Raw genomic sequence first — 26,721 nt, forward strand, 5'->3', positions numbered from 1 at the left:
AAGTATGTGCCTTTCTAAAACTTTAGAATATCTACTTCAGTTTTTCACCTCAAAATTATTCATAAGAGCATCTCAATCTAAACTTAAGTTATTTTCAGCTACAGTGCACTTCAAAACCTCTGAGCACATCTCCCAACATTAACATTAAAATAATTTCAACTAGGTGGGCTACTGCGAGACAACTGTTTTTCTTAATCATAAACCTAAGCCACAGTCTATTTGGCTCCTCTATAGAAACTCATATGTTTTTATAGCTGTGTGACATTTCCTTGTTTTACTTTTTATCCTCTGCAGCCTCTGCCTTATCAGAGGCAGAGGCAACATTTTATCCTACATTTACTTACGGTATTTTTTTCCCCACTAGACTAACCACTATCACTCCTTTACTATATTTATTTAAAATTCTCAATCAGCCTGGCGGCAGTGGCACATGCCTTTAATCCCAGCACTCGGGAGGCAGAACCAGGCAGATCTCTGTGAGTTCAAGGCCAGCCTGGTCTACAAAGCAAGATCCACAGTCACCAAACTACAGAGAAACCCTGAAAAAAAAAAAACAAAGCAAAAACAAAAAACAACAAAACAAAACAAAACCCTCAATCATCAAAATCCTATTTAAATTAACACTACTATTGTATAAAATCATTGCTTCAGTTAAACAGTACAGTTTAAGAAGAAATCTTCTTCATAAATAAGCCACAGGTAAAAATGTCCAGTAGAATGGGACATTTCCATGAAATAAACACACCTCAGCATAGGCAGTGGTGATCCACACCCTGTCACACTATGCCAGATACCAGAGAAAGATGGCTGTGACAAACATGTGAAGGCTGAGCAGAAGCAAGAGACATTCTGAGGTCTGTGCAGGGTTTTGTTTCCTGACCAGCTGATCCCGTGAAGTCAATTGCCATGTGCTATTCCTCTGGCATGGCCACTGGCAACTTCTGAAAAATTTTGTTAAGTTTTATATAATATTTATTTTAAAATTTTATTAATCTTATTTTAATTTGCAAAGCTGTTAGAAATCAATACTTAAAAACAAATAACAAATTAAAGGTCAAAAGTCAAATAAACTGGATGAAAATTTAGTTGTTCCAAGCAGAGAAAAATGCCTTTAAAATATTTGTGAAATTATTCCTAGGATCATTCATAATAAAAACATATTGAGTAAATATGCCTATACGTTTATTTTTATTCATTATTTCCATAGTTTTTGTGTGGTTAGGGGTAAGAGTGTGTGTCCTGTATTGAATATGGAACTGATAGGACAAAATGCTAGAGTCAGTTCTCTCCTTCTATTGTGTGGTTCACAGGGAATAAACACATCACACTCATGTCATCAGGCTTGGTACACGTGCTTTACCTGCTTGTCAATTTTTCTCACCCCAAATTATGTATATTTTATACAGCAAAATAGTTTGATAACAGATCTGTAGGAAACACTCATAATGAGCAGTGTAAATTATATAAGCCTTTCAAAAGGAAAAATTTTTCTGTCTATGAGATTCACAGAAGTACTCCAAATTTTACTCATATTTTTTATGAATTGTAATACAGATATTTGGCCTTATTTTGATTAGTTTTATACATACTGAAGATCAGATCTACTGGTAATGTGATAAAAAAGTGAGTGTTTCCATAATGAAAGAAATTAAAAATGAGATGAAGGTATATATATCTTAATTAAAAAGAAAAGGAATGTATATTGATATATATGATGAATGTAGTTTAAGAGATAGATGTGTTATGTTGTTTGAATTATATTAAAAAAGTGTATACTGCTTAGAAAGTATAAAATACAAACTGCATAAATTAATATGAGAGCAGTGAATGAAAATATTCCTGATATTTTTAAAACCCTAAAGGAGGAACACCATTTTAACTATGCTAACATATTGATAATAGATTGTATTATCTATTGGTTACTGTATTTTAATCATTAGTAGTATTTTTTGTTTATTAGAGTCTAGAAAAGGGACTTAGTGGTACATGGGTGTAGTCTTAGCTCCTATGTAGAAGTACCACTGGCCCTCAGAAGACACAAATCAGGGCAGCACAGTGATCTACTTCTCTCAGTTCCTGTCCCTGTCCCTGTCCCTGTCTCTGTCTCTGTTTCTGTCTCTCTGTCTCTCTCTGTCCCTCTGTCCCTTTCTCTGTCTCTGTTTCTCTCTTTCTCTCTCTCTCCTCTCTCTCTTTTGCTCATACACACAGATAACATAAAGGACCTGATGAAGACTAGCTGCATATGAAAATGGAGTTTCTTCCTGGAGATATCTGGATAAAATGCCATGGGATTTATAAGGCTGGGGGAAATGTGAATTGAATGAAAACTTTTACTTAGGTCAGTGCTTTTATTATAGATCGCAGGGACCAGAATCAATCCTTTAAAACTATTCTTTTAATTTAATTATAATCATTTACTTTCCACTTTTGAAATATCTAAACTTGTGGTTGTAGTTCATTCAGTAATCTCAGAATTCTGGAGACCAGCTCTAAAAGGTTATGAATTCAAGGTCAATTTAGGCTATATAGTGAGAACTTACCTACTCCACACCAAAACAAAACAAAACAGAAATGTGAATAATGTTTTTGGCAATAATGCTATGTTTCTGAATGAGGTACTTAAATCTCACACCTTTTCTTCATCTCGGGTTGCTTGTATGTAATCAATATGAATAGTGACAATCACCATTATTTTTCATAAGCATGATTTTTCTTATTTTTCTGAAGTTAGCAAGTCTTATTGTTCATTCACAAGGAAGTAATAGGAGAATCCTGCTTTGGATACTAGATAAAAATTGCTACAAAGACCTCTAACACCACATCGTGCATTACATGATTAGCAGCTTTGTAGTATGCAGCCTCTTGGGAAACATAAATATATTTATATTTAAGGTATTGTATGTGTTGCTCATGTATAGGATACTGTTTTGAAAATGTTATATATTGTAGATTGTCTAAAATTAAGTAAACAAAAGCATCCACATGGTTTCTTTGAGATTAGTGAAAACACAAAATCTACCCTGGTAAGCATTTTCATGAGCACAACAAATTACTGTTAACCATAGCTAACATTTTGTACTTCCTTTCCACTTTTACACAGGTTCCTTGGCAGATTCCACCTTCATGGTTCATGTTCCCTCAGATGAACAGCTCCATGCAGATCTGACCACTGACAACAGATGCCTGTAGCAAACCCTCCCATGTATCACATGAACATAGTTCTGAATGTTAAATTGCAGGTGTATAAATAAAACATATAATATATGACATTTAGCTCATGGTTCTAATATGTGAAAGTTATACATGGAATTTTATTATATATGAACATGTTAATAAATATAAAATAATATAAGTTAATAGTCTGAATAATTTCAGAGGGTATGAAGTAACAAAAGCCTCCCTGAACCTTCCATCTCTCTGATGGTTGCTTTTTTGTTTGTTTGTTTGTTTCTCAGAGGAGTTAGAAATGGAAGCCAGAGCCTTGCAAACTTAAGCATGTGCTCTCTCTCCCTGATGACTGCTTTAAAATGTGTGCTTTTTCCCCTAAGATGAAGTAAGTTCTCAAGTAAGATGTACTTTATAAAATGTTTTATAAAGGGTGATGACAAGCAATCATTAAGATTGAATTGACAATATCATATTTAATAAGTAACCCATAGGTGAAAATTCCATACAAAACATATCTGAGAACTGCATGGACAGATTAAAAACTAAAAGAATGGAGAAGTACTATATTAAATTACAGTAAAATGCTAGAATAGGCATGGAGTTGCATTCCAATTGTAGAATGGGTATTTAGTAAGGGCAGGATTTTAGATTTGGTGTCCAACACCAAGCATACACACACGAGCATAAACTCGCATGAGTATGTTCATATAAAATATAAAATATTCACAAAAGCTATGTAATTTATTTTAATTTAATTTGGTTATAAATATATAAATTTCTGTGCATAATCCTATAAAATAATCATAATAAAACAATAGAATAATTTCATTTATATTTATAAATGTATATGTACTTAGAGAAAATGGGTTATGGAAATGATATAGCACTCTCCAAAGAAATGCTGAAAGACCAAATTGAAATGGAGACCTCAAAAAAGGTGAAAAATCAGAAATTCATAGACTACAAGGAATATTCTGAGGATGCATTTATAATTCACTTTTATGATTTGATTAGAAAGTTGTCCAGTCTAGTTAGCCTCAAGGGCAAGTATTTCAGTCTATCTACTTATCTGTCACTGTGGAGAAACAGGAAGGAAAAGGGGTAATGTATGTATTTATGTATTAGACAATAGAATCAGAATTTATTTTCTAGAGATGGTGGAATACTATTATACTATCTTCTTAAGTTTGTCTATTTGTGTTACACCCTGTTCTCTGTTTTATGAAAGTTACAGAAGATGCACACAAAAAGCCAAGCATATGAAAAACAAATAATTTTAGTATAGAAAGAAAGTTATCAGAATTATCCAATACTTTATGTAAGGTGTGATTTCCTTGAACTGATGAAAATGCCTGAAGTAATACTATGACTCTAATTTCCACTATTTGATCTCCCAGTGAGATTTTAAATTAAAAAATTTCATGTTTAAACATAGGGGTTGACCAGAGCATAAATTGTCTCCCATGGAACATAGAAGAACTTTGCTACTATTATTTTATTTATTATGAACCTTCTGGAGTTGAGATGCCTGCCAGCTATGCTTTAGTTCTGGGCATGCCAGGGGACTTGTTAGAGTGTTACACTGTGACAATTAAAAAGTTAGAATTAAGTATAGACAATTACAAGGATATGAACTTGCAATTTGATCTCAGGAGAACTTAAGAAAATAACCTCAGGGTATGTAACTTAACTGTACTGACAATAATGAATTCCTCAGTTGATTTAAGAGTATCTTGGCAACAATGAAATCAAAGGCAAACTTGGACAAAATATTACAGGTTTCTTCTGGGACCAGCTGTGATTTTCATGAAAAACACAAGACCATTTGCTTATTATTGGACATATTTCCTCTGTGTTTTGGAGTGTTTGGGGAGAAGGACAGTACTATCTAAACACATTTATGTGAAGTATAACTGCACTATGAGTCCTTAATGGTGGAGTTGAACTCTTTAATTGTTTTGTTTCTATTCCACCAGGCTTATCTGCACCTGCTCACTATATGTTAAAATAAAAATATTGCCAATAAAAATATATTTCCCTTTGTATTATGACTGATTTTGCAGACAAATAACTAACTTTGTTCATTAAATTTATACTTCCTTTAGTATTTTCACTATGCCACACACCAACTTTTATAATAAAATTCTCACTGACTGCAGATGTATTTCTTTTATATTCTGTAAAATAGATATACTATTTAAGTTCCTCAATTCATAAGTTATTTAATTGCTTAAAGTTTACATACATATTTTATTTATGTATGAAGCCCAATAGCTACTGACAGAATCTCCCCAATGCAAAAGAAAAGATATACACATTCTTCCATGAAAACATACACATTTACACACACACACACACAGGCCTATGCCAAGAATATTATTCACCCACTCCCCTGTACAGACAAATCTATATGCACTGATATGAGTTACTTCATTCATATTTCTACCCCACCATCATGAAAGAGAAAATATTCATTATCTTATAAAACTTCTGTGATAAGACAAGTTTTATTAGTTATCACCCTTTCCAACTTCTTTATTGAGCATCCTCCTGTATGAGTCATTTCTCTTAGTGTACTACTTTCCCAAGTACTAAAATATATGTTTTAAAGGTATTAAAAAAACAACATCCAAAATTATGTAGAATTAAATAACAAATCTGAAGAAAATATACCATTGAAGTGAAATGTATTTGGTATATTAAATTAAGAATTTACTCAAAAAAATTAAGCAAAAGGAGAGAGCAAGTTGCTGGATGCAGAGTTCACTGTGCTTGAAGAGCCAACACATAAGCTGGCATGAATTCACTGGTGGAGACACTATTTTTGGGCAAGATTCTCAAGCATCTCTTCTTAATTGTTTCAGACCTAATGAACATTAAAAATAATTTTGACATATTGATGACTTTTGACATATTACCAGCTGCATGCCTTGCAACAGTAAAAGTAAGTAACCATAGGAATCCACTGGCTGATTTGCATTCAAAGGAAATTAAATCAGCATGTCTCAGAGACATCTGTAAAGTTTATTTTAACATATGCATTGCAGTTGACATATGACTTCAGCCTAAAATTCCATTGCAGCATGGATAAGTAAATATGGCACATGATGGTATATTCTTTTGTCCATAACACTGAATAAAAGTATTCTGTAATAACATATTATGAATCATATATGTGCATATATGCAGGGTGTAAAAAGTATATGGTACATATAACATAAGAAGGAGTCATTTTTCTGGGTTTTGGAAAAATCTTTAATAAAGTACTCTGATATGGGGACATACTTTTCCTCTTTTGCAGCTTCTTAGCTGTGGTTTTGTCTGGGAATGCTTTTTTGTATTACAACATTCACAATTATATATATTTATTACATGGCAAAATTGTAAGCAAAAATATTGTAGAATTACCAGATCTAACACACTAAGAAATATATTGCTTGTCATTACTTTTATGGTGAAAGCACAATTTTTCTTCTGAGAATTTTTATTTTATTTTATTTTACAATACAATGCAGTTCTACATATCAGTCATGGATTCCCTTGTTCTCCCCCCTCCCGTCCCCTCCCCTTCAGTTCCCCCTTTCCCCCCAGCCTACTCCCCATTCCCACCTTCTCCAGGGCAAAGCCTCCCCCAAGGACTGAGATCATTCTGGTAGACTCAGTCCAGACAGGTCCAGTCCCCTCCTCCCAGGCCGAACCAAGCGACTCTGGTTTCAAAGAGCCAACTCATGCAATGAGCACAGGACCCGGTACCACTGCCTGGATGCCTACCAAACAAATCAAGCCAATTAACTGTCCCACCCATTCAGAAGGCCTGATCCAGTTGGGGGCCCCTAAGCCACTGGTTCATAGTCCATGTGTTTCCATTCCTTTGGCTATTTGTCCCTGTGCTTTATCCAACTTTGGTCTCAACAATTCTCGCTCATATAAACCCTCCTCTTTCTTGCTAATTAGACTCCTGGAGCTCCACCCAGGGCCTAGCTGTGGATCTCTGCATCCAGATCCCTCAGTCTTTGGATGGGGTTTCTAGCATGACAATTAGGGTGTTTGGCCATCCCATCACCCAAGTAGGTCAGTTCAGGCTGTCTCTGGACTGTTGCCAGCCGTCTATTGTGGAGGTATCTTTATGGATTACTGTGGGCTTCTCTAGCACTTTGCTTCTTCCTATTCTCATGTGGTCTTCATTTACCATGGTCTCCTATTGCTTGTTCTCCCTCTCTGTTTTTGATCCAGCTGGGATCTCCCACTCCCCCAAGCTCTCTTTCCCTCGAACTTCGCCCTTCATTACCCCCACTCATGTCCAGGCTGTTCATGTAGATCTCATCCATTTCTCCGTCATTGGGTGATCCCTGTGTCTTTCTTGGGGTCCTGTTTTCCAGGTAGCCTCCCTGGTGATGTGAGCAGCAGTCCAGTCATCCTTATTCCACATCTAGTATACACCTATGAGTACATACCACCTTACGCCTGTCAGAATGGCTAAGACAAAAAACACTGAAGACACCTTATGCTGGAGAGGATGTGGAACCAGGGGAACTCTCCTCCACTGCTGGTCGGAATGCAAGCTTGGACAACCATTTTGGAAATCAATAGGGCACTTTCTTAGAAAATTGGGAATCAATCTCCCCCAAGATCCAGCTATACCACTCTTGGGCATATACCCAAGGAATACTCAATCATCCCACGAGAGCACTTGCTCAGCTATGTCCATATCGTCATTGTTTGTAATAGCCAGAACCTGGAAACAACCTAGATGCCATTCAACTGAAGAATTGATAAATAAAATATGGTACATATACACAATGGAATACTACTCAGCAGAAAAAACAATGACATCATGAGGTTTGCAGGAAAATTGATGGATCTAGAAAAATCATCCTGAGTGAGGCAACCCAGACTCAGAACGACAAACATGGTGTGTACTCTTCTGAGAATTTTAAAAGGCATAGACTATAGCATAAGTAACTATGGCCATTTTGTCCTATGATATGTCTCCTGAATTTCTGCCCCTTTTTAACTATATGAATGAATATTTGGACCAACATCTCTCCAACTTCTTCTATCCAAAACTACCTTAACCAATGTTCATTATCATTCTACTCTTTTAGATATAAAAGATTTTAGATTCTACAGTGGGTAGTTTTACGTTGTATTTGTCATTTTGTTGTGCTTTTTCTATTTTACTTGACATAATATTCTCCAGCCTCATTTTCCAGTAATAAGTTTTATTTCGACACATGATCTTATGTATTCCATACTGACCTCAGACGTCTATCTAGAAAATATTGACCTCAAAATATTGATTCTTCACTCTCCATTTCCCAAGCTCTAGGATTATGAGTGTCTTTTTACTATGCCTGGCTGATTTAATTTATTATTATGAGTAAACAGTACACCATCGCATACCATATTTATTTATCCATGTTAGGTGAATATGTATGTAGTCTTAAGTCATGTGTCAATTGCTGTGAACATGTTACAATAAACATGTGCAGATAACTTTCAGATATGCTGATTTGACTTCCTTTGAATGCATGCCCAACTGCTGAATTGCAATTCTATGGTAGCTTAGTTTTACTGTTTAAAAGTATTCAGGATGTATCAGTATATATCCTCAACAATATTGAATAAGAATTCTTGTCATTGATGCTTTCATTCATATTCTCTCTTTCAAATCCAACTTTCTCGATTTTATTAATTACCTCAATCTTTCTATTAAATCACAACTTCTTATTACTTATTTTGTTACAATTCACTGAACTATTTGTATGTGCTTTAAGATTTCTGTGATTCTTGAATAGTTATTTTGTACTTTTTGTGAAGCAGTCACACATCTTCATTTTTTTAAGGGTCAATCAGTATGTTCTCAGTTGGACCTAAGGTGGTTGTGTAGTGCAGAGCAAATTTTGATACGCAATGTACTGGTACTTCCCAAGAGAAAGGAGCCATAATGTCTATCTACTTCTGTTTTCCCTGCAAAGCACATTGTTGGTATCTACAATCAAGCCATACACTTTTCCTAGTGTTTTCCAAAGATAGATAGCATCTTTATAGCATTTTGCTGTGCCTCCTGGTTAGGAGAGAAGTACTCAGTTAATGTAAAACTCCCTGCTACTATCAATGTGTACCTTCATATATTAAACTATAACAGCATAATACAATATCAGGTAATTACATATCTTTTGTAACAGAATTCTTGTGTTTTTGTTCAAATTAATATTTTCTTGAAGGAATGATTTCTGGAAAGTTCTTTTCTGTCATCTTGATTCATGTTGTGTTCACTGTTTTAAGCATGTGTTTGAAACTTAAACATGCTTTACATCTAGCATTATCTCAACCTCCATTTTTTTCTTTTGAAATTTTAAGGCTGCTCAAATAATAAAATGTTAGCCTATTGTCAGTTTTTACTTTGACCAGGTGTATATTTTGTCATTCTAGCATGAAACAGTGTTTGGAAAAATATCCAAGACCGATGAGATATGATAGAATTCAGGCACCTCACAACAATGCTATTATTATATTTTTTATATTTCTTTGTATGTGTGTGTATATATATGTGTACATACATGTGCATTTGGAGGCAATAACAGTTGAGTACATCTCTCAGAGCTGTAATTAAAGGCATTCACAGCATTCTTAGCTTCTTACATGGGTGCTGGGATCCAAACTCCAGGCGTTATGATTTGCAGCAAGCCCTCTTAATCACTGAGCCATTTCTCTAGCTCCCAAAATGTTACTCATTAGGTCATTGGTTCCCTAGGCAGTCTGCATTCTCGTTTCTACCATTTAGAATCTGTATATGATATATTATTAAAATATTTATATATTAGAAGAGAATAAGAAAAATGCATCCACTACAGCTTAACTAAAAGTTATTTTTGGGAGAGAGTAAACAAAAAATTATCATTTAAGTACCATCCATAATATTGCTTTGCTGGCTTGATATTGTACAGACCTTATATCAGCAAAAATATCCACTGTGAGTTCATGTATACAACAATCTTGTCCTGCTCAACAAAAAACATCTTTGTTGCAAATACCTACTGCCTGTGGAACTTACAATTTTTCCCACTTTTGAGATGATTCATGAACATTAGGAGGAAGAGGTGTAATATGGGTGTACCATTTAGAGCTGAACACCTGAGTCTCTTATTCTTTGCACATTGAGCAACAATTTGTTTCTGTATTAATAGACATCTGCAAAAGTAGTTTCTCTGATAGGTGTTTAAAGATGCACTTATCTACAGGTATTAAGATAAGAACATTGGAGGCAGTTTGGTACTATGCCCATTAGCAAAATAGAAATGTGAGGTTCTCCCCTAGGGCTTGTGTCCTATCTAGTCATAAGTTCTTCCGTTATCCATGCTAGGCACAAATTCAACCTTGTGAAGAAGGCTATCAATCTAATCAGAATGTGTTTGGTTATTCTCATAATCATTCCTGTAATACATCAGTGTTTATGTCTGTCCAGGCTAGTCATTATTTTAACTTACAGGGTTTGTAGTTAGGTAAAAATATTAATGACCTGCACACCAGTAGCATGCCCTTCCTCTACTATGAAAGCTAGTCAATAGGAATGAAGATTCCAGGTTTGTACACCACCATCATATGAGTGCAAAGACATTCTTCAGAATTGGAAAAATTCTTTAATAGTTTTATTTGACAGAAGGATTATGTATAGAACATACAGCAATCTTGAAAAAAATGATGACCAATCAAACAAAGAATCTAATTTAAAGTATGGACATGGATATATACAGAAAGTTCAGAAAGATGAAATAAAAATGGTTGAGAATTTTTTTAATGTTCACCACCATAAGCCATCAGACAAATACAAAGTAAAACTACTTTGAGTTTTATCTTAGGCAGTTAAAATTGGTAAAATATGAGAGAAAAGGGGAAACCAATTGGGGCAGTTGAATGAATAGTGAAAATGTAGCACATATATACAATAAAATATTATTCAACTATAAGAAGTAACATTTGGAGGTAAATGGATGGAGCTGGCCATAGTCACTTTTAGTTAAGTAATATAGTCACAAAAAATAAATGCTGTATGTCCTCTCTCATCAATGGATGCTAGCTTTGAATCTTTAGATAGGTGTTTAAATTGTAGTAGACACATAAGTCAGAAAAACTGTAAAGTTCCATGGCATATGGGGGTGGGGTGTCCAAAGGAAAGATGATACAACTCAGGTGCTGTGAAGGAGGTAATAATGAAACAGAAAGAGTAAAAGGTGATGGGGGGTGAGAGCAGGGTAGATGTGGGAGTACAAGAAAGGATAATTAAAACTTAAGACTTGATGAACCTATATGGAAACCTATTACTATAGAAGCTTCCTAAAATATATACATTCATGATAAGTGTTTAAATCATGGTAAACTATATACCAGGAAGACAATGCCTCTCTCAGACACCATGGGATAACAAATAAAAATATTATTACCAAGTATGGGTTAACTCTTTTGGAGTTGTGGATTTTCATAGACATCACCAAAACTGACAAACTATTGAAATTGTTCTTGGGTGCCTTTCCAAAATGTGATAGTAAGACCTTCTGCTGATGATACCATATCAATGATTAATTGGATTTAGCTCTTTTTTAAATGATTCCTGGGAGTTGCTTCTACTTCCTAAGGAAATGAGACTTACCTCTTAAGAATGAGCTTAGAAATAGCAAAGTCATATAAACTAGTGATATTACTTTTACAAGACTATACACTGCGAAAAGTGAAGCATAATTCATGGATAAGTTAAATCAGTACATCTTTAATTTAATAACAGTATATGTGAGACTGCCAATTGTTTCTCAATTAAAAACCTGTTAAATAAAATTCCATAAGATGTATGTCCATACAATGGAACATTAAGTAGCCACAGTGAACTGAGGAAGAGCTCTAGATAGTTTGATTACAATTTAAGTGAAAATATATCAGATATTATTAAGATGATTTATTAGAAGCTTATATAATAAGAAATTACAAAATTATTTTATTTTGACAATATTTTAATAATTTTACAATATATTTTGCCTATATTCACTCCCTATTCCTCCCCTAACTCCATTCAGATTCACTACCCCACCTCCATCCAACTTATTTTATGGTGTTTTAACCTCTTTTTGTATGTATTTTTATCATTTAATATGGAGCAGTTTTATAAAAAAGTTTTCTTATCCAGGTAAAGTCAATACTTCTTAAATATCATTACCAAAGATGTAGTTGGAATAATTAGTTTAACAATTGTCTTATTATTTCTTATACATTGTTTCATAGCATAGGGTTATATAGGAGACATGTATTTAGTAGTTAATTGGTAAACCTCAGAAACTTATTGTTTTGTAATTTTATTTTATGGTTGCATTTATATTTTAAGGAAAAGGGATGATATTTATATTTTAAGAAAAAAGGATGATAAAAAGGTGTCATTTTTTTCAAGCTCTATAGTTTCAATGAATTATTTTATGTTAGGAAGGTTTAATTATTTTCTGTACATCCTCTGTGTTCAGTCAATTTCAGAAGCTATCAGTGATCACTGCTCAGAGTTATTATGTCATTAGAGTTTATAACAGATTTATCACATGTGTGTTCGTGTTGTATTTTGTGTTTGTTCACATGTATATATACAGGGATAGAGTCTCTCACTGAACCTGAAGCTGAATGTTTTGGCTATTCTGATTAGATATGCCTGCCTTAGGCCCCTAACATTGTGATTACATGCACATGTGGCCATGCCTGTGTTTTATATGTATGCTGGGGATTTGAACTCAAGCTTTCATCTTTTCACAGCAAACATTCTTGCTTAATGATCCATCTCCAAGCCTCCTACTATGACATTTTTATGTTTCAGTCTTCGCTTAACTCAGACATCAAGTATGTGACTTTGTTTCTTGCCACATGGGAAATAAACAACTTATTATTTTAATAGCATTTATTAACAGATTTTAATGAATTATCTTATAGCTTCCTAAATTATCTATACTTAGGATCATCTGTAATTTAAAATTTGAATACAACTTATATGGACAGAAAGTTCACTTTCATAGCTACCCATAGTAGTGGAAACGTGCCTGGTGTTTACGAGAGGATGTGTTTGAATCAATTCCTCAGAGTTTGGAATGGCTTTTTTTGAATAGTGCTTATATATTCTAATGTGACTAATCTTGATTTATATAAATTCTCCCCTGGATCTTTTCTCCAAGGAGTTGTGCGTTTTTAAAATGGGAAATATATTTTAGATGCAATAATTATATGTGATGGAGGTACTTAAGGAAAAAAAAATATCAACTTGAAATGTTATAGGAGATAGTTTTACATGAATTAGGTTATATGCCCTTCTGAAACCATTAGCGTTTCAGGAAAGCAAACACTTTCCTAATTCCTGCTTGCATCTCCTTGTTCCGGAAACTGTACACTATTGGGTTTAATGTGGGAGTTACTAGAGTATAAAGTGCAGCTACCACCTTGTCCCTTTCAAAGTTGTAGCTGGATGCAGGTCGGATATAGGTATAGATCACAGGGGAATAGTAAAGGGACACCACCATAAGGTGGGATGAGCACGTGGAGAAGGCTTTCTTCTTGCCTTCTGTGGTACGGATGCGGAGAATAGCAGCAATGATAAAGCCATAGGAAATGCAAGTGAGGGTGAAGTCTCCCACAGCCAGGGTGAGATCAGCAACATAAACCATCACCTCATTGACTCTCACGGGACTGCAAGACAAAGCTAGCAGTGGGGGTATTTCACAGAAGAAGTGGTCAATTGTATTTGGCCCACAGAAAGTCAGCCTTAGAATGAGACCTGTGTGCACCCAGGAATTGGTTACTGCAATACCCATGACGATGCTGAGCAAGGCTGCACATGTAAAGTGGTTCATAATAGTACTGTACCGAAGTGGGAAACAAATGGCCACGTAGCGGTCATAGGCCATGGTAGTGAAGAGCACCATCTCAGCCCCCAGGGACCATGTAAAGAAGAAGAGCTGAGACATGCAGCCTCCATATGAGATCGAATTTTCTGATGTTAGCATTGTTCCTAGCATCTTTGGAATGATGCTCGTTGTGCAGATGATGTCCACAACAGCCAGGGCCAGAAGAAGAACATACATTGGGGTGTGCAAGGTAGTGTTGTAGATTATAGCAATGACAATTAGCATATTACCAAAGAAAGCCACAAGGTAGATAAAAAGGAAGATAATGAAAAGAAGTCCCTGAAGTTCAGGCTTTTGAGTGAGTCCCAGAATTGTAAACTCTCTAACAATGCTGTTGTTCATTGTGTATAAGTTATTAAACATGAAATTTCTCCTAATGAGAACAATGGAGAATTTAAAGGCACTGTTGCAAGTGATAATGTTCAGTGTGTGCTGTGTAAGTATTGATGAAGCCCAACTTTGAAGCATGAGTTCCTCTGTGATGGTATTCTGAATTCCAGGCAATACATTTTATTCTTCAGACTCCATTCTGTGATTTCTTTTCTTCTATGGATAACTCAAATAAACTGAATAAAGGTAATAGTGGGAATAAAAATATAAGAAAGATACATGTTATCAAATATACTAATGTTACCATTTGATTTGCAACATGTCAGAGTATAATTTTCATTCACATACATATAGTAATAGAAATATAATAAGAAAATACACATCCTAATAATTCAATTGATTGCATAATAGTGTTTAGATTACTTTCCTTGACAAATAGAAAATCCAGACTATTTAGAGCAATAAAGGCCAATGAGACTAACCATAATCAGTATGTTCCAGATGAAAAAAAATTCAGCACAGTATTTTGACCCTGCATATTCTTGAAATTTTTGAAAGATTCCTTACACTCCAAATACTCAAAAGTTTTCATCAAAAACTGTTTTGGCATAGTTCTTTAGTTTTTTGAGTACACTGATAAAATTGTGTGAAATCACCTTTATTGACATTCAATTAAAAATAATCTTTTATTCCACTATGTTGATTTTGATTGGTATTTTATCATAGCAACAGGGAAACAAACTAGAGCAGACCCCTTAAACATAACTTCCAACTAAAATCAGTAATTTTCGTTAAACTGTTATATCACGTTATTCAAAATAGCTGTGGAAGGGAATTGCTAATGTTCTCATTACAAAGAAAATATAAATATTTAAGGTGATGAGTAGTAATATTAAAATATGCTATTTGACCATAATAAAATACCATGCTTTGTTCCTCAAAGATGAATCTTCGTTATCTGTAGATTAAAAATGAAGATATAAAGTGAAAGGAAAACTGTAATGACATGGACATCAGTATGTTTACTCGATTGTTTGATGGTGTTAATTAAAATTGTTTTAGACAAAAAAAATTTAAAAAAAAATAAAAATAATCACATTTTAAAATATATATGCCCCACTATGTGTCTTTTTCAATAATGTATGTAAATTATTCATACAACCTCCATAAGGCCCCATTTTTCCTCTATCAGTGTTTGAATAATTGATATAATATGCTATTTTTAGATGAATCAATCTTTCTTCTTTGAAATAAATCAATCAAAGAAGAGATGTGATGGCAACTTTTCCCTATTAAACAGCAATTATGGTAAAAAATAGAATTGGTGTGCTATGTTATTTCTTTGGAAAATATTTCCACTATTATTCCATGTTATATTTTTTATATTTACTTAAATAGACTTGCTTTTTATGCACTGTCAAATATGGATGTGAATTCAAGGATTTCAAGACTACTGTGTTGCTGTAATATAGTAAGTGTTGAAGGAATTGTAAATGTTAATAAAATTTTATCATTGTTTTATTTATTTTCAAATATCTCATTTCATTTATCATATTCAAATGAAGGGAAAATGAGAATAACTTTCTGTGAGTCTTCAAATTTGACCTACAGCCTTAATTCCCCTATTTGATTAATTAATTTAGGCCTCTAATGGATACTTCTGAAACTATTGAAAATAAAAGGAACACAGCTTTTTGTCAAATTTGCAATCCACTTTAACAATCCAGAACTTAAAAAAAAATTTAAAGCATTCTTCACAACAAAGGAAGCAATTTCAAGTGAAACAACAACCCAAAGAATGTAAGAAACTCTTTTCTATCTACTCATCCTTCGGGAAATAAACGTCTAGAAGGTATCCCAAACTTAAAAGCTATACACAAAAATAACAAATAATCCAGCCAAAAATACATAAATAATTTAGACAAGTCTGAAAAGTAATGCAGATGGACAATGAATATATGAAAAATAGTCAACATGTTTAATCTGTAGGAAAATGAAAACAAAATTAACACTAAGCTTCTTAGTGATATTGGCTATGTTCAACAAAATAAATACATAGCAAAAAAGTGCTAATGAGTATCCCTTACATGCTAATGGTGTGAGGGTGTGCAAATTGGTGAAGTCATTATGGAAATGAGGGTTAAATATACAAGCATTTGGTACAACTATACTACTCAGTAAATTCCCAGTGACTCAATTCAACAAAGAACACAAAAATATGTGTACATATTTTTATCAAAGTTTTCCTCAGAAATAATGGAATCAGACTAAGTACCCCTCATTTAATGAGAGAAGAAGAAAATAGTTGCATATATAGGTACATATTTATGTATAAATGTATGGCTATATATAGTATTAAAATAATATGAATTAAATGTTTATAATACTTGAACATGCATTAAAACAAAAAATGAAGTCGTTGTGGCCTAGTTACCTGAGTTACTCAGAGATCTGTGTCAAATGTTCTTTCATTGAGTCTATAGGACAAGGCTATTTTAAGCCTGAAGGATCTTACACACCAAAGCATATGCTCAAAGAGAATTGATCATCTAATTTAAACAAACATAAACAAACAACAACAACCAAAAACTAACTTCAACTTCTTTTTTGAAAAATTATGACTCCTTAACATAAATAAAATTATTTATCCACATAATTAATCCATGAAATTATTACTGATTAATTTTTCACTAACCATGTATGGTGTATGTGATAAGGAATGAGAATCTCAGATACAAAATAAAATGTAAAATTTTATGAAATCATGTGAATTCACAAGGATATCAGCCAATATACCCCTGTTTTACCACATCCAAGTTAAGAGCTAAAGCTGAATCACAGAGACATTTACATTGCTTGTTTCTGCTATGACACACTATCTATGCCATAGGAGCCATGGCCTTGCTTGGGAATGTCCTATTGCTTTGCACAGACTTCTCAGAACTAGGAATCACCTCATGGCTTCCTGAGAAGAGAGGTTATCTCTTAATGTGTTGTTTATTTATTATTGTTACTGTGTCATATTGTTTTAATTTAGAGATATCACTTCCTGCACATAGATTCTCAAACAGCCATCAGTAGTTTATTTTGAATTCTGCAAGTGACATTAGTCTTGCTCAGGTTTTACTCTATGCTTCTCCCTCAACCCCGGGATTTCTGAACTACAGAGAAATAGCGGCTGCCTCTGTCACCAAGAAAGTATATTTTTTTTCTAAGACCTAAACATCAAAGCATTTGACTTTGCCTTTTCGCATTCCTGGACACTTCATCTGGAGATATCAATGTTGCTTTAGTGGATTTTGTACTGACTAAAATTTGGAGCAAACATAAATTAATTATAATCTATTATAAATATACATGTACCCATATACATATGGATTGCTAAATCCTGAACCTATAAATTCTTGTTTATGAATATGCATTTTAAATTAATATTTCAATAGACACAATAATCATATGAACTTTTACATACTATGTGACATTAACATATGTTGGAGAATATTCAACTGAATTAACACGAGACCATCAACTTACTATTTTTGTTGTGAAGATATTAAAAATCTATTTGGGGACATTATTATTATTATTAACTGTAGCCACAACAAAATTTATTAGATAATTTAAATTTATTTATCTAACTGAATCTTTGCACTCTTTTTCACTATCTCTTTCCCCTCTCCTTTCTTTTAGCATCTTGTAACAACACTTCTGTTTCTGCTAAAACTGATTTTGTAAAACAAACAACATTGACTAATTGTGTTCAATTGTGTTGGCTAATAAACCTAGAAATAAACCCAAGTATTTAGCCAATTGATTCTATAAAATGTGCCAAGAACGTACAATGGAGAAGAGTCTTGTCAATAAATGGCATAGAAGAAGCTGATGGCCACATAAAGAATGATGAAACTTAACTCTTATCATACAGCATACAAAAGTGAGTAGTTTTCATGAACACATTTTAAACTATGGTTTCTTGCATAGGGATCCAATAATACAGGCAAAGGAAGAAAAAGAGACATACAGATGACTGCCAAACTAAACAGCTTCCACAAAGCATAGGAAGTAATTAATAAAGTAGAGAGAGATCTTGTAGCTTGGGAAAATAATTTCAAGGAATAACTTTGTGAAAAGAGGCTAATATTCAAAATACATAAGAAACCCAAACAAGTATAATGGCAAGAAAACAAAGAAATATTAAAAAACTAGTAAATGATATGAACAGACACTTCTAAAAAGAAGAAATATGAATGTCCTGGACATCTATGGAAAATGATTTACATTTCTGATTATCATAGAAATACAAATTGAATCTAAAGTGTTATAAATAGAGGTGTTATAGTATGTTATGAAACTATCATCAGGATATGAATGATAGCTAGGTTTAGTAAACATGAAGATAATTAGAAAAATGTATTGCTCAAAATTATTGGCATAATTTCAGAATAGCTTGAGAGTCTATATAACATAGTAAAAATAAAATTACTACATGATACAACATTGCTTCTTCTGGGTAAACATTCACTGATATTTATGGTATTGAATCAGAATGTCAAAAGTATATTTTGACTCCCATGTTTATTGAAACAATATCCAAAGTAGCCAATGTAGGAATCAATTAGGTGTCCACCATTGCTGTAATGCATAAATAGAATATGATATGTTATACAGTGAAATACTTTACATCCTCGAAAGAAATATTGTTTGTAAAAATGTAAGTAAATGTTTCTATGCAATAGCATAAAATGGTATTTTTTTGCAAATTTTTTAAAGTCACATTTTTCACTAACTACTATGCTTTTGTATTAGGCTATCCTTTTGTATTAGGCTATTATGCAATATGTATAATATATGTTCCCCATTATGGAGTTAATTAAATAATAAAGCAACAATAAAATTACTCTCTCACTATGAAAGATTTATTAAGATATGCCATAATTGTATACAGTGATAATGAACTTAAATTGACTATTGGATCTCTACAGCCTCAACCCTGACTATCTCTTGGGTCAGTGTCTTTAGGTTTACCAATTATACTGTTCTTCATCTCTCCTGCTTATCTTCTTCATACAGGGTATTTCTTCTTGCTTATTCTTTTCTGAGGTCACATAATTGTGGTATTGTCTTTACAAGTAAATATATTTTGAAGATCATGAAGAAAAGAGACTAGAAGAAATAAATTTAAAAAAATGACATTAAAATGAATATGTAAGGAATTGTGGAACATAAAATGTGTTCAGGATGTGACAACTGGTTCCACAATGAGATGCCAGTACCTTACATATGCACAAGTGTATTTCTGTGAAATATAAAAAGACTGAATTTGCTGAGATTATTAAATTCCAAGAAATTATCTTGTGGATAGCAAGTAGGGATATATCATACTTCTAAGGGAAGAAGTGATGTGTAGTGTTTCTTAACTTTAGACAAATAGCCCCAACACTCCCATAGAGGATTAATTGTGAGGAGACATTTATTTTCTCCATCTTGACCTGATTTTATGTTTACAACCTCTTCTGGTTTTTAGGAAAAAAAACTAATTTAGCTAAATATGACTTAAGATTAATCTTTCATTATTAATTGAGTTACTCAGAAAAAATAAGTCATGCAATACCTACAACTACATAAGAGACAATTTAAACATGCTCATTTTGTCTGTCAGGATGAAGACATAATTCTTAGTAAATACAAGCAAGGTCTTCGCAGATCAGTGATTTTGAAGTCGAAGTGTGTTTAATAACACTAGAACATAGACTATTAAACAATAATTGATATTTCAGAGTGATTTTTTTGTAATTCACCACGATACTTGTTTAATCCTGAGGGTAAGTTTAAATCTATAATTTTATTGCCATTTTTGTATATAAGAAATAATTTGAGATATTGATGGAGTTAACAAACATACTCATAGAGTCACCATGATAGCATTACTATCATGACATCTAATGACATTTGATTTATGCAGTCGTGTTATGTTACTGAGAATTTCTAGATCTAAATTATCCTGCATGATTCCTGCCATCTGTTTCCTCAGATATTGTCAATATCATTGCCACTATAGAAGAGGGCTGCCCACTTAAGGAGCTACAAACATACCACATCAGTCTTTGAACTTCATGGGAATTTGATGGTAGAAATTATCCCATATGCTCCTTTTTTGAGTTATTTCTGTCAGACACTTTCATCCTAGGCAACTCTCTAATAAGCACTGTTAAGTCAAAAATGCTGCAGCGTTGCTTATAAAGTGACATTGTCTTTAACTTAGCTTATGTCACTGTTGAAGTACTAAAACAGAGATGAAAATGGGTATGTCTAGCTAGTGTAGATTTCAAAGTGACTGAGGAAAGATAAGAAAAGAGGTCCTGACTAAACAGAAAAAGCGTTAATCATATACACAAAACACAGTAATTTGAACATACTGATAAAGACATGTCTGTCATCTTGGCACTCAAGAAGATGAGACAGGGGAATCATTGTAAATTTGAGGCCAGCCTACACTGAATAGTGTGTTTCAGGTCATTCTGCTCCACACAGACTTACTCAGATCTCCCCCAAACCAAAAGATAACATGTGAGTGTGAAAATACCTACATACATGTCTTGTCTTTAATCTAAGTGATTATCATATGGTCATCCTAGAATATCCATGTTTTGCCTTAGAAGGGGCCTATGTGCCAAAAGACATATCAGACTCAAGAATTTGGGACAGTTAGACACAAAGTAGACCTCAGGTCAATGATATGCCTGCTCCTGCAAATTCCAGCCATACACAATAATTGCAAAGAATTTTGTTCTCTATATTAATAAAGAGATAATGATTTGAATTCCTTTTTAAACTCCTATTTTATTCCGGATTTGATCACATCCTTGATTATAGCAAGTAGGTTATATGAATGAAATCCTTGCACAAATATTTTTTCCCTGAAAGGTATTTGAAATTACATTGCAAAATCATTTTGCTAATTAAAAATTTAAGCTAAATTTAAAGAGTTATTGCAAAGCAATTTTCCAACTACTCACATTGCTGATACTCTATTCATTAATAGGCATTCTGTTAAACAACAGTTCTTTGTGCTTATTGTTTGTTTTGTTTTTGATCTTGAGGATTGAAATCAGCAGTATTGAGCAATATTGACAGACTAGTTTGTGCTTATTTTACATGAAATTAAAAAATGAGAAGTCATGCAGCCAATATAAATTCATGTATTAAAAGATCCCCTTTGTTTGAGTTAGATTATGATCTATAGATGTACCTTCTTTCATGCTGTTGTTGAAAGGATAAATACATTATTTAGTTCATAAATATCCTGATTATGGCCACAATTTCATAGTCAGCATTTTCACACTCACCTCATTGCTTGACTGGGATGTATCATATTTGAGTGGAGGCTTGTATTAAATACACAGAAAAAAATCTCAAACATAGACAGTAGCCACAGTCAGTTTCACATCAAAGCATCTCTCTGTGTTATCTTAAATATCAGTACCTCCACACTTATGATCAAGCCTGCTAGTCTTCATTCTAACTCAGGATTCCTGAGAGACAGTACTTTGAGCCATTTTGCTTAGAGTTACTTAAAAACAGATCTCAAAGGGACAATTAAAACATGCCTATACTGATTAATAGTGACAAAATGGAATGACTTGGTTTTTCTGTGGCATCATGTCACACAAAAGGCATCATAAGTATAAAGAGCAAGGACTTTAACAGTGGGAAATATTGTACACCCAAGTGATTCAAGGGAGGATTGGGTCAACACTATGGGAATTACTGTCTCTACCAATAGAATTGAGAATGGTCATATAACTCAGTGGTAGAACCCTAGCCTATCATATGTAAATTTATGGATTTGAAAAAAAAATCCATACAGAAAAAAAATGTAAATGAACAATGTATTGCAAAAAAAATTAATTCTAAGGTTAACACCATGTATAATAATTCTCTGTTTAGCTAGGACATCCTTATGGATTCCTGAGGATTTCTCTAGCATCAGATTTCTCCCTAAACCCATAATGACTCCCTCTATCAAGATATCCCTTTCATTACGCTCCCTCTCTGTTCCTCTCCCAACTCTACCATCTCTATCTTTTACATTTCTATCCTTCATTCCCTCTCCTCTATACCTGTCCCCTACCAGTTTACTCAGAATATCTTTACTATTTCCCCTTCCTGGGGTGATCCATGCATGTTCCTCTTAGGGTTATCTTTTTTTTTTTTTTACCTAGCTTTTCTGGCTAAGACTCCTAGCAATAGTGGAGAGAGTGCCTGAACCAGACTTCCCTTATAATCAGATTGGTGACTACCCCAAATGTCATCATAGAACCGACATCTGGTAACTGATAGAAGCAGATGCAGAGACCCAGAGCAAAGCACTGGGGCAAGGTCCTAGATTTCAGTTGGAAAGAGGGAGGGGGATTATATGAGCAAGGACAGTCAAGATCATGATGGAGAAATCCACAGAGACAGCTGACCTGATCTAGTGGGAGCTCAGGGACTCTGGATTGACAGCTGGACAACCTGCATGGCACCAAATTAGGCCCTCTGAATGTTAGTGACAGTTATGCGGCTTGATGTGTTTCTGGTGCTCCTGAGAGTGGGATCAGCCCTCATCCCAGGTACATGAAGTGGCTTTTTAGAGCCCATTGCCTATGATGGGATACCTTGCTCTCAGCCTTGATGCAGTGGGGACAGGCTTTGACCTGCCCCAACAATGTATGCCAGCCTCTGTTGAAGCCCCAAGGATGGTCTCACCCCTATAAGGATAGGATGGGGGTAGGGTGGGGGGAGATGGGGGAAGGTGGGGGAAGGTGGGGAAAAGGGAGAAAGAACTGTGATAGGTATGTAAAATGAAAAAAAAAACTAAATAAAAAGAGAAGGAAAAAAGAATTCTCTATTTTGCCCTCTATATGATAACAAGCAGGGATCAACAAATGAATTATTGGATCAAATTAGTTCGTCAGTTGAATATAATGAAAAAACCTTAAGTGCAATATTTTTCTGAAATGAATGATTTGGAAATCTGTTCTACTCATTCTTTCTGTGATTTTTATGCTTTTGTTCTACAAGCCTAATCAATCTGTGAGGCAGACTCATGTCAAGGTCAACCATGGCTTGTTTGCTTGATATTCTCATTGTTACAAACAATATCGGATGTGAGCATGCATTTTCATGTTTAACATGTAGATTTATTCTATTTGTTTATGCTAGAAAAACTGTGCCTGAGTAAATGTTAGATCATCTTCACAGATCCCTTAGCACTTCATTGATTAGATTAAATAGTTTGTATTTATAGTGATATGCTATATGTATATGGTAAATAAATTTTATTTTCAATATGAGAGCAAGAAAAAAGAATTTTATGTTGTTGTCCAAATATCAAGTACAAATCAAACAATTTAACTTTAGAGTGGTTGCTTTTGAACCAATGAGTATAATTTACCTTATTTCATTATTTTAGGAAGTAAAAGAATTGACTGTATTTTATACTGATAAAAATGTTATTGTTGTAGACATTTGTATAAATATAATACAATATGGTAACTAGACATATAATACAATATGATAACTAGACAATCTTAATTCTCTGAGAAAATGTGTGTAAGGGGATTGAAGGGAAGGGATTTAATTAATAAATAACACTACTCCTCTTGAGCCAGCTATCAAGTATGTTGGTTCCAAGATCATCTCTATTCATTTTGGATATATAGTTAGATAGATGATAGATAGACACAGACAGAAAGATAGATACGTAGACGATAGACAATAGCAATAGACATTAGATTTGCTTTATGTATTATTCATCATGACACTTTGATTGATTCTATACTTTATTTATTTGAATGATGCTGAAGTCTGTATTCTGCATAAGATATTTCTTTGATATATGTGTTTTGTTTCCTTTGTTAGATGGATGCTCAACCTGTGACTATTTGATTATCATTTTATTTTTCATTACTTCTTTTATTTTTGAGATTAACATACAATTACATCATTGAGTAAACTCCATAGCATATTCTAAAATGGTTGTACTGGTTTATATTTCCAAAGTCAGGAGGAAAGTGTTTTTTCTCAACTCTGCTGATCACCAAGCACTTTCATCCTTTTGAAAATAGATAAGCTAACAACTATGAAAGTTCCATTTCTTTCTGGTTTTATTTTACATTTCTGTGATAATTGGTCATTTTTAAGAGTTTTCATATGGCTCTTGGACATGTATATCTGGCCTTTTCAGTATGTATGTAGAACTTTTGGTCCATTTTCATTTAAGGTATTAACTTTCTTACTAGAGCATTGTTTTAGTTTCTTACATATTATGAATCTAAATCCTTTATTAGACATATGATTTTTTTAATCCTTTCTTACATTCAATGGAATCTTTCCTTGCTCAACTGCTTGGCTTGTTTGCTATTCAAAATTTTAGTCTTATCTAACCACATACTGTGCTTTTAGAGTCTAGAACAACTTAATGGAGCATTCTTGTGTTTTCTTGGAATATTTTGGCAGTTTTGCATCTGATACTTAAGACTAATTCATTTGACTAGATTTCTTTTTCAGTGGTATTTTATGAGTTTCCAACTCCATTACTCTGAATGTAAACAGCCACTTTCTTTTTTTCTTTTTTTTTCAGAATATTGTTTCTTTATTCAGTTAATACCATAGGCATGTGAAGATACAGAGCAACATAGTGTATAAATAAAAGAAGAATTGTACAAGGAGCAGTCAGCACAATGCTTTTGTTTTTCTCAGGATTGAACAAAATGACCAACTACAAACATAAGTAATTATCAGTGAAGTGGATTTAAATAACAGTTTTTGTTTATTGTATAAAATTTGTAAAAATTTTGTATGAAATTTTATTGTATAAAATTGTAAATTTGTTTATTGTATAAAAACACATTAAAATGTATGTAAATATTTCTTTTGCATCAAATAAGAAAAGAAAGTACAGAAATATTTAAATTTCTTGCCTGTTCACAGAGATTTCAGATAAAACCACGAAAAACTGACAAGGAAGCAGATAATTGGTTGAAAAGACTATTACTTTTTCATTATTAAATTTTGGTGTCTTTATGAAAAAATTCATTGATTGTTAATTACTTCTCCTATTATTGAGATTATGATATAATATTATTTTGCAATTCCTGTTCCTCCCTTCAAACCATCCCATCTACTCCTCCTTCCTCTCTTGTAAATTCATGGCAATTTTTTGAATATTGTTACATGCATATATGTATATGCATATCCATATATATTCCTAAATATATAAGTGCAATTGCTCAATCTTTATGTTACTTGTATGTCTCTTTGGAAGGCTGGCCATTTGTAATGGATAACAAATTGGTGTGTTCTTCCCTGGGGAAAACTATTTTCTCCACTAGCAGTATTCCTTATTTGCTTGTAGTTCTTTGTGTAGGACTGAGGCCTACCCAGCTTTACTATGTCTACTTTAGTGTGACCATTATAAATGTTCTTGTCTTGCTTGTGACTGGGGAGTCAAGTTGGTAAGACTTTATCAGGTAGCTTCCTAACACCACAAATGCCCTTAACTTTTGACACTTACATTCTCTCCACAAATATGTGGTTTGGGTTCTTAGCTCTCTGTTTCGCTGTAGATGTCTACATGTGAATCTTCTGCCACTTGTATTTTGTGTTGGTTATTACAGCTTTGTAGCATAATTTGAAAGTGGGTGATGCTGCTATCTTTGTCATCTTGTTCAGCATTGCTTTGAATATGTGTGTGTGTGTCCAGGGCAATACTATAATATTTTTACTTCTATTAAAATTTTACTGAAATTTCTTGTAAAATTTACATTGCAGTTCTATAATGCCTTGAATGGTAAAAGATTTGAAATATACTAATTCTTCTATTTAAAAAAAAATCTGTGTATCTTTCCTTTACCTAGGCCTTTGTCAATTGTTCACAAATTTACATAATTTTATATCATTTATTTCACTTCCTACGTCAAAATTATTTCTAAGTATCTTAATCCATTATAACCGTGTCTGTATTTTGAATTCTTTTTTGATAGTCAACTGTTAATACACTGCATACAGATTTATACCTTGAATTTCTATAGTTTATTGATTTTGACGCTCCCATGTATGGATCTTTCCATATTTGTCTCAGAGATGGGAAACTTTCTTCTACTTCTTTAAATGAGGTTTTGAGGCTTACAGTGGTCTTCTGTATTTGAGTCCCTAAACTTTCGTTGCTGTATGAAAAGTTGTTTTTTTTTTTTCCTTTCTGGTCATGCTTTTCTCTTTTCTTGACTATAATCTTTGCATTCATGGAATCATGCTT

At 33.4% G+C, this 26,721-nt stretch overlaps 1 protein-coding gene across 1 annotated transcript; it reads right to left on the bottom strand.

The window, feature by feature from the left end:
- Positions 1 to 11,917: 11,917 nt before the first annotated feature.
- Or13g1 (olfactory receptor family 13 subfamily G member 1) lies at positions 11,918 to 21,871 on the bottom strand. Its single transcript, XM_076565817.1, has 2 exons — positions 21,770 to 21,871; positions 11,918 to 14,659 (listed from the first exon to the last, which is right to left on the bottom strand). The coding sequence occupies exon 2, from the start codon at positions 14,559 to 14,561 to the stop codon at positions 13,512 to 13,514; it is 1,050 nt and encodes a 349-aa protein (XP_076421932.1). The 5' UTR covers positions 14,562 to 14,659; positions 21,770 to 21,871; the 3' UTR covers positions 11,918 to 13,511.
- Between the last annotated feature and the right edge of the window lie 4,850 nt (positions 21,872 to 26,721).

Source organism: Peromyscus maniculatus, chromosome 1, assembly GCF_049852395.1.
Source record: "Peromyscus maniculatus bairdii isolate BWxNUB_F1_BW_parent chromosome 1, HU_Pman_BW_mat_3.1, whole genome shotgun sequence".
In the NCBI taxonomy this organism is placed as follows: Eukaryota; Metazoa; Chordata; class Mammalia; order Rodentia; family Cricetidae; genus Peromyscus; species Peromyscus maniculatus.

Bases quoted from the DNA above. Each gene is read 5' to 3' on its own strand.
- Or13g1 (XM_076565817.1), bottom strand. From the start codon at position 14,561: ATGCTTCAAAGTTGGGCTTCATCAATACTTACACAGCACACACTGAAC.